The following is a 10,087-nucleotide window of genomic DNA, read 5'->3' as shown; positions in this document are numbered from 1 at the left end:
ATGTCACCTCATCAACAAATGATGTCACCCCAACAGCAAATGATGTCGCCCCAACAACCAATGATGTCGCCCCAACAGACAATGATGTTGCACCAACAACAAATGATGTCTCCCCAACAACAGATGATGTTTTCTCCTGAAGATGAGGCTGCAATGATCTCACCACAGCAACAGCTGATGTTACAACAGGAACAAATGATGTCCCCCCAACTAATGCAGCCACAGATGATGTCACCACAGCCGATGATGACACCGGCAGAACAAATGATGATGCAGCAAGCCATGGTGCCCCAATCACAGATGTTCTCCCCAGAAATGGTGGCATCACAGGTAATTACCAGTTATGTACTTAAGGTGTAAGAGCTGCATGAATTAAACTCACTTAACACTCACTCCAACTTCCTAATTTCCATGATATCACAACAATATAAATACCATATGAAAACAATATAAATGAGACGGACACAAGTGGTCAACATCACCTGCAGACACCTGATTTGGAGGGAGGCAAGTGAGGCGGGTGGACTGTGTAGAGTTTTGGGAAGATGCTTCATCCGTCATCCAAGAGGCTTTTTTCAGTCAGATTGCAATGACACAAGGGCATCTTTATCTTCACAGGGATTAATCAATGAGAATGTTTAATGATCCATTAAGCCGTAATGGCAGTCAATTAGGGCTTAAATATTTATACATTACTCAAAAGTCAAGCATGATAAGATGTTGATGTTTTTCACTCATTTGAATGTTGAGAAATTGTGTTTAACTCTGTGGGTGCTAGAGTGATAATTTTTTTTTCTTTCTTGCAGGGTATGATGACAGAAGCTGTAATGATGCAACCACAGGGTTATCAGCTTCCTCCACCCACACCAACGGCCATGATTATCAAACAAGCCAATATGTCACCACTGCCTGCCCGGCGCATGACAGCCTCTCCCACTCCATCCCGTCGCTCTCTCATGATGACAACCCCACAAATGCAGCGACGTCCCCCTACAATGGCTTCCCCAGTCTTACCCCCTATCCATCCACCAAGACATATGGCTTCACCTCAGCTGTCTATTAGGAGTCCGCAAAGAACTCCTTCTCTCATGTCAAGACGCATTTCTCCACCTCCCTCCCTGGTTGGGCCCCCTCTCCGAATGAATGGACTTCCATCAGCTGCTCTTCCTCCCCACGCCTCTATGAGTCATCGTAGTCCTCCACATTCTCCAAGAACTTCAATGAGGCAGCGATCTCCTCCCAGTTCACCCCGTGCATCCATTAGAAGGACTCCACAAATATCATCAAGTCCTTTACACTCTCCTTTGGGGGTCAGGAAGATGAGGAATTCCCCATCACCTATTCTCTCCCATGGTCCGGTTTCCCCTCCACCAGGCATGAGACCATCCCCTTCTCCTTCCCCATCTCGGCGCAGTTTTTCCCCTGCAGGGCCCAGACCTGCTATATCTCCTACACTTTCCCGTCGTTCAACTCGGCTTCTCAGAGATCCAACACCTGTGGCAAGGCCCAGGATGGGCGGCAATGTCCCTCTAGGTGCTGTTCGACCCTCGCCTATGGGTCTGCGTGGTCGTCCTGTGCCCCCTCCTACCCAGAATGTCCGACCGTTCCGTCCATCTTCCATAAGAAGCAATAGATCTTCAGTTCTAACTATTGACTCGTCCCACCAGTCTTCACCTTTTCACTCCCCTCAAATGATCCACCGTGCTCCCCTTGGTAGGAGAGATTCTCGCCGTATGCCTCAACGGCCTATGGCTCGTGGTCGTCCCCTTATGGCCCAGTCTATGCGAAGAATGGGCCCTGCCTCACCCCAGCCCTCTCTAAAGCATATGTCTTATCCTTCTTCTCCACGCCTCTCTCCTCGATTGTTGCATCGATCATCACCTCTCAACTCTCCTCAAGCATATCATGCATATCCATCAGAAACATTTGCATCTGATCCTTATGCTGCCCCGCCGCAGTTTGTTGGTCCTTCTTCTCCAATGTTATCTAGTGCTTTACAGAACCAGGATTTAAGACAAATCCCTTTTGTTTCTCATCTGGGCCCTCAAGTAGCACAAGAAGTGGCACTAAATGACACATCAGCTGAATATCTAGAGGGATACTCTACCACGTCACCAATGCTGTCTGCTGCTTTGCAAAATCAAGCCATTCAAGATGCTTCATATGTCAGTTCCTTGCAGGGACCAATGGCGTCTTTTGAACAACCAGTGTTTCAGTCTTCGCCAATGTTGGCTGGTGCTTTGCAAAATCAAGCAGTTAGAGGTGCATCATATGTCAGTTCCTTGCAGGGACCAATGGCGTCTTTTGAACAACCAGTGTTTCAGTCTTCGCCCATGTTGGCTGGTGCTTTGCAAAATCAAGCAGTTAGAGGTGCATCATACGTTTCCTCATTGCAAAATCTAGTATCGCCTCATGAGCAGCAACTTTCCCCTTCCTCTCCGGTCCTCTCTGGAGCGCTGCAGAATCAAGTTTTGAGAGAAGCCTCCTATGTGTCTCCTCTTCAAAGACCCCAGTCTCCTTATGCTCAGTCTGTGCCTTCATCTCCAATGCTCTCTGGGGCCATGAGACATGGGCAGGCACTGCGGGGAGTAACGTCATATCAGACACCACAGCTTAGATCACCGTATGGACCAACTGTTGTTACACCATATGACTACATCTCTGAGCCTGGCCCTCCACCTCTGCTGAACGATGCTTTACATTTTCGCTCTGGTTTGCAAGGGGTCTCATCTTTAAGGTCTCCAATCATGCAACGCCATAACCCATATGCACCATCAGTACCCCAGCTCAACCATGCTCTGCAACAAAACCCAAATCTCCGGCATGCATCCTATCAGACTCCAATTCAACTAAGGAGGTCCCCGTATGGTCCCTCAGCACCCGCCTCTCCAATGTTAGGAAGTGCTCTACGCAACCCTCAGCTTTTGCAGTCCAGCTACCGGTTACCTGATGGAACTTTAGTTTCCCCTTATAGAGATACACAGACTTCCCCATTGCTTGGACAAGCATTACAAAACCAACAACTACGTGGAGCGTCCTACACCTTGCCTGATGGATCAGTCATTAGGGTAAGTTTACCCATAAACATTTCTTTTATGGAGCCTAAACCTCAGGTACAACTAGAGAAGCTATGCATTAAAACATATGTTTATTTATATTGAGTTACAATTCAGAAACTTTAGAGACTGATGTTATGTTAAATGTTATGTAGTTGTTGGACTTTAGATCTTGAATAACAAATATATGCAACGATTGCACACAGCCAGGTGTTATGAAAAAACAGATAATACTGTTTGCAGTTTTTTTAAAATCTGTACATGAATCTCTGCATTCAGCAACATTAGCAGACAACGTGACTGCTTCTTAAAAGTGTTGTTGCCAGGTGGGGCTAAAAATCTGCATTTTCCATGCATTTCACTACATCATACTGGGGCTTTTGAGGAACTAAAACACTCAGTTTTCATAACGAAAAAAAAAGAGTTTTCATAAATCTGCACTTTGGTCCTTAGTTTTCAAAAGCATGTTTTGTCTAAATGAGTGGCCAAAACACGACATACCCTTGTGCATTTTTCCATTGAGAAAAATTGTAAACTTTTCAAACAAAGCGTCTTATTTTTTAAAAACTGTTAAAATAAATTTTAATTAATGTAAATTGATCTCTCACATTCCAATATGTGTTGAGGTTTCACGTTACTAAAACTGTAGAAAGCTGCACCAGCAATTTAAAGTTGAAAAAGTTCCATTTAATATATCACATGACTGAGAACTCCCTTCACCTGTCTCTCCACCTCTCTTACAGGACCCACGGTTACCGCAGTCTCCTAACCTGTCCAGAGCTCTTAAGAACCAGGATCTTAGAAATTCTACCTACACTCTCCCTGATGGCACTATTTTAGATCCAAGGCAACAGGTTATCTCCTTACTCACAATATTTAATTCAAGCAACCAATGATGTTGCATCTTGTTCATTTTGTTCTTGTGTCTTTGCAGCAAACTATATCTCCAAACCTAGCTAAGGCCCTCTCCAACCCGGCCCTACGTGAAGCTTCCTATTCCCTCCCTGATGGAACTATTGTGATTGACCCAAAAAAGCCCAAGACCCCTAACCTCGCAGCAGCACTTCAGAACCCTTATTTGAAAAGCGCATCGTACGAGCTGCCGGACGGTACTATTATCATCGACCCTCGAAAACCTGTAACACCAAATCTTCACGAAGCGCTTGTCAGCTCTTCTCTTCGGAACACCTCCCTCAACTTACCATCAGGCGTCCGTGACCCAAACACACCGCTAACACCGAACCTAGCAAAGGTACGCCTCGACTCTAATGAACAAAACGTAGAACTGGACATCATCATTGACCACATCCATGGTGATATGATTGACCCCTTTATTAGTGTTGTTTACGCCATTTTTGAAATCACAGTTAGTAATACAATTTGGAACATGGAATTTCCATTTGATCCAATAGATGTTGTCAAACATTGTTAATGCACTTTGCATTTAAGGGTGACCACATACACCAGCATATGATCTGAACAGGTCACCGGGCCAGGCTTTAGACAAACCTGAAATAGTTATCTGAAAGTGGCTGGTGATGAAATATTGATATAGCTGAAAATTAAACAATGTTTCGGCAAACTAAATATAATAGTGCTGAGTGGTTTCTAAAACAAGGCGGTCTTTAATGTGGGGATAAGTGAAGAAAAGGCTGTAAATAGCTTCACTCAGCATTTATCTGTCTCCTCCAGCCTTTCTAGCTTTAATAAGTTAAGTCAGCTCAGTAAAGAATTTATCTTCTTGGGAAATATTTTTCTTCTTCTTGCAATGGCCTCTTTATTTTCCTTGCTGTCGCCCTCTATGTAACATCAGTTTGAGTGTCTTGCCTGCTCTTGCCTTTGGCTTGTGTACATTAGTGTTGTCGCTCTGTTGTGCTGCGAGCCATTAAGTGACACAGCAAACTCTTCTCTACTCTTTGAGCAGCCTTTTCCTCAAGCACTATTCGTCTCCATTAACAGCGTTCAAATCTTTGTCCTCTCTGTTTTCTTTCAGGCTCTGAATAATGCTGCCTTGAAAACAGCGTCTTACACCCTTCCTGATGGATCCATCATCATCGACCCGAGGAAACCCCAAAGTCCAAACCTACGGGCTGCCCTGCAGAACCCCTACCTGAAAGGACTGTCCTACACTCTTCCAGATGGAACCATCGTAATAGACCCATATAGGCCTGCTGCTCCAGATTTGTCTCAAGTCAGATCATCTCTTGTTGCTTCTTAAGGCTTGAGATGACGTGTTTTGCTCTGTGCTCCCATCCAGGCTCTCTTGAATCCGAACATCCGCTCTGCGTCGTACCAGCTCCCCGATGGGGCGCTCGTTATTCCGGGTCAGGAGCCCACTCTTTCCTCGGCTCTGCGACAACACAAAGGGCTTCGTTCTGCGGGAATCTTCAATCTGTCTGAAAACTCCGTCCTGTCCGGCGCTCCCAAACCCACGCTTCCGAATCTGAAGTCGGTGATGAAGAATGATGATATGCGTGGCGTCCGTTACAGGTGGGAAGATTTGCAGGTGAATTCAGGGGTTGTTGGCCAGACGACCCAACAGGAGTGCTGGATGTTTTATCGCAGTACATTGGAGATGACGGTTTTATTCATCACCAACAAAATACACGTAATTACAGAAACTAATAGCAAACATGACATCTACTTCAGGCGTCACCAACATTGTGGGTAGCCCACAGACTCCAAAGAAAGCCCTCAGGAATGCTCAAAAAACATTTTGTTTTGTTGTTTGTGAGTGTGTTTCCTTTCTTGTTGCCCCATTGGTATTCATTAAATGATCCATAATGTGATCATTATACTAAAGAACTATAATTTATCAGCTATAATTATATATATCAAGTTATTTCGGAAGTGTTTACCAGATCCATGGTAGCCCTTAGAGTAGCTCGCTGTTGCAAAAGTTATGACCCCTGATCGACCCCTAACAAAAAAAAACGGGAAACATAAACATACAAGTTAAAACTGTTCAATGCTTATTCCACATATCCCTGAATGTGAGGAGATGAGGTTCTTGAGGATGACAGGCCCATTCTCTGTGAAATAATAAGGACGACTCAGATGAAAAAGATTGTTTGGATAAACTAACAAGACTGAAGTTGTGGAGCATCTGTCTCCAAAGTAAACAGCTCAAAATCTCTCTATCACGTCTCAACTTCGTCAGCTATTATTGATAAACACGCAACTGCGCAGCTCGTGCCTCAAACAGTGTGGCCTCCTGTCGCTGAGAGGAAAATATCATTAATGACTTTGCCGCTTCAAATCTCCTTTTCTTTTCTTTTTTTTTTAAATGAAGCCTCGGAGAGCTCAAAAACACCGATTAAAAACACCCTCCAAAGTTTGCTTGAGCGTCAGCTGAGTGACTGAGCTCTGTAGTCCTCGTCCTGGTGAGAGAACGTTGATAAAAGAAGCAACAGAGCTCCACTTGGTCACGCTCCACGGACGGTAAAACGACTTGTTATCGCTGGGAGATCGTCGCTAACCAGCGGGTCTTGTGTTTGTGGCGTCATGTCGAGTCTCAGCGGGTAAAGGATGCTCCTCTGCAGTCGACTAATCAAAGCTGCTGCATCGTTCCTGAAGAGCTCGTCTGGACAAGAGAATCATAGCAAGAAAACCTGACTGTTTCATATTTGCTCGCAGGCTGCCTGACGGGTCGGTGCTCACGAGACGCTTCCACAACCCAAAATTGTCCGACGCCATCCAGAACCAGCAGCTCCGCTACGCCTCCTACAGGCCGCCGACCGCTCTGCAGGGCCCGGACAATCGTTACGCGGTGGTCCCTCCTTACGGGCCTCATTCGGGCCACTGGGCCAGGAACGCGCCAGGAGGGGGTGAGGGAGGGGAGGACGTGTGGACCGCCGAGAGGGTTTTGCCACATGGAACTGTCCAGAATCTGGCCAAGTGGTCCATGTACAGAGAGTACGGTGTCTTGGAGGGGGTCTTGCCCACAGCTCGTGTCACGAGCGGGCAGGTGGTCGACCCTGAGTGGGCTCCTGTCATTGAGAAGTTCCCTGGTCAAAGCTGGTATGACAAGGTGAGAGACCATAGACACAAACACACAAAAAATAACTATATGACAGAAAAACTTGTCAGTAAATAAAAAAAAACATTGTCTGGTCTCTGGGTCAAGATGAATTAACCTCCCTGGCGTGAAACACATATACAGTTCACCTTGACCCAGAGACCAAATATGGGTTAAATTTCTTATTTACTTTCCTATAAATATCTATATATTGTTACAAACCCCCATGATGCTTTTCTATACACTAGTCTTCTACTACTACTACGTCTATTTAAACGATTTGCCTAATCAAAGGTAATTTTCAGATACGATTAGTTGGCTGGGCGGCAAAGCACTCTGGGTGCTTTTTTTTATTATTTGGCCAGTCATTGATAGGGATGGCACCTCTAATGCAATGTTGACTGTCTAGATTGCACAAGTTAGGACGGACATTCTCACAAAAAAGAAATACATTATTATTACGTAAATATATAATAATTCAATGTTAATTAAATTGTATTTTTTTGAGAGAATAAACTGTGTGAGGATATGGAAACTGTTTAACAAGTTACGGAACAATTTATCAAGTGAAAAGTGTGAACCATGATCAGCTTTACATTTTCACTCTGGCATGAACGATATGGTATTAAGGAAGGACGAGTTAAACAGATGAACGTTACCAGCAGCTGCGGCGTCAAAAAGAAGAGAGCAGCAGTGCAGCAGAGATATTAATTGCGCCCATGATCTCCCATCAGCTCTTCATCGAGTGATGACAAGTTCCTCCCAGCAGTGATGTTGTTGCATGACACTTTCTTACTAATGACATTCAATTATGTGTGTGTGCAGATCTACTCGGTGCTCAGCGTGCCCACAACAGGCCACAGGGTGAAGCGCTGGGCCGAGGGAATGGAGGACATGACACAGCTGCCGTGAGCAGAATCTTTTCATTAACTCGTGTCACAGGGTTTGTGGAGCCGCGCAGCCGAGTGTGTTTTCTCCCAGACTCGTCGCGCAATAACATTTTCCGCGTGTGTTCGCGTCTGCCCGGGGGCTTTCGATCACTGGGAATGTGTTGATTTTAAACAGTCACACAATCCTTTGTTGACGTGAAACAGTCAGTATTCGGATGCCGCGTCCAATCACAGACTTTATGTTCCGGAAAGATCATCAACATTAGTGTGATTTTGAGTTTGTGTATTAGCATCTTTTTAATAATGCAGTTTATTTTGAAAGGAAAATATAATGTCAATACCAAAATGGGAAACTTTATCAGGGCCTTCAGTATATTGATCAACAAAATTTGAATATATTTATTATGTTTTTAATACATAAAGGTTCACAACAAAAAAATATATATATATTTGTATTATTTAGGTTTCAATTTTTTTTTTCGGAAGTCCACCAGACATAACCAAAAGAGTACCGAGGTAATTGATCAAACTTTCAGCCAATCGTGTGACTTGCAGCCGATCACGTGACGACATAGGACACTTACAGTTTAAAATTAAATTTAAAATTAATTAATTAATTAATTTACTCAATGTATCTTTTTAATTATCGTTATAAAATGTTAAACAAATAGTATTATTATTATTACTATTTTAATTTAACACATCCAATTCAGCCTTTCAAATAGAAACTATTGGATTCAATTATTCAAAGGTGTGTTGGCAGGAGCCGGGAAACGAAACAAACCTGCTCCTTCAAAGAAGTGTTACCTTCATCAGATTGGTGTGAGACAGTTTCCTCTTCTACACCGGACACACAGACGTCGACGCTGTTCTAGGATCAGCAACACGGCTTTTCCATTAAGACGCTCCCCCGGGAACAACTAAACCGACCTCGGACTGCAGCTTCGTCGCTCGTGTTCTCACGGCCCAGGAACTGACACATGAAGAATCTGCATGAACGTCATAAACTCGTCTCACATGTTGGGTTTAAACAGCAAAAAATAGATTAACCAGATTATATAAACTTGTGTTCTGACATTCCAGAGAACTGAATGAGATGACGGTGCTGATGAACCTGAAGAAAAGATTTGACCAGGAGCTCATCTACGTGCGTTCACGCTCACGGGATCTCAAGGTCACGGGCGCGACCTCACTCTCCTTCTTCTTCTCCCGCGCAGACCTACATCGGCAGCATCCTGGTGTCGGTCAACCCGTACAAGCTGCTCAACATCTACGGCACCGACATGGTGCTGCAGTACGAGGGCCACGGCCTGAGCGACAACCCTCCGTAAGAACCTTACAATGTTGGGAACTGTTTCCCTCTTTTAACTACTTTGATCTTATTTCATTCTTTGTTAGCGATCAAGATAAGATCGAATCACGTTGATTTTTGTGTGTTGATGATGTTTTAATATGTGTGTACACTTTTGCTAAAGCACTTGACCTTGAATACACACTCACAGATATTTACACACAGAAACTCACAGTCACACACATGTGGAGACACACATGCAGGCATGGATGGTCACACACAAACAGCGTGCTTGCGAGCGTGCACACACTCACTCATGCACAAACGCAAAACAAACATATACAATTGCACAAAACATCACACACACACACACACACACAGACGTATGAACACATAGAATGATCTCAGACAGGATCATGGAGGCACAAACATGAACACACACAAACTTGAACACACAAATATTCACACACAAACAAATTCACCCACACAAACAAATATACAGACACACACACTCTCATGCACACTTACACACATCGTCATTCACATACCCGCACATACCCTCACCCACATGTATACTCTCACACACATCTGTACACACACACAAATATGCACCTTTACACTCACTCACACATCATGTACACACACACAAATATGCACACTCACACATGGATACTCTCACACACATCATGTACACACACACAAATATTCACACTCACGCACAAGTATACTCGCACACACATTATGTACACACATGTACAAATGTGCAGCCTTACACATTTACACTCGCAAACACATCATGTACACACGCAAACAATATGCATATTCACTCATG

General features: G+C 44.2%; 1 protein-coding gene across 1 annotated transcript in view; it reads left to right on the top strand.

Moving 5' to 3' along the window:
* Positions 1-2,670: 2,670 nt before the first annotated feature.
* Positions 2,671-10,087, top strand: part of myo15ab (myosin XVAb) — a 49,998-nt gene continuing 42,581 nt past the window's right edge. Inside the window, exons 1-9 of the mRNA XM_087783976.1 lie at positions 2,671-3,068; positions 3,800-3,910; positions 3,991-4,308; positions 5,050-5,247; positions 5,314-5,546; positions 6,693-7,086; positions 7,900-7,982; positions 9,048-9,111; positions 9,182-9,291. Of these exons, the coding sequence (XP_087640102.1) occupies positions 2,748-3,068; positions 3,800-3,910; positions 3,991-4,308; positions 5,050-5,247; positions 5,314-5,546; positions 6,693-7,086; positions 7,900-7,982; positions 9,048-9,111; positions 9,182-9,291 (1,832 nt within the window). The 5' untranslated portion in view covers positions 2,671-2,747. The remainder of the gene's footprint in view (positions 3,069-3,799; positions 3,911-3,990; positions 4,309-5,049; positions 5,248-5,313; positions 5,547-6,692; positions 7,087-7,899; positions 7,983-9,047; positions 9,112-9,181; positions 9,292-10,087) is intronic.

Source organism: Callionymus lyra, chromosome 1 (genome assembly GCF_982586985.1).
Source record: "Callionymus lyra chromosome 1, fCalLyr1.hap1.1, whole genome shotgun sequence".
NCBI lineage: Eukaryota > Metazoa > Chordata > Actinopteri > Syngnathiformes > Callionymidae > Callionymus > Callionymus lyra.
This window is presented reverse-complemented; position numbering and strand designations above follow the sequence as displayed.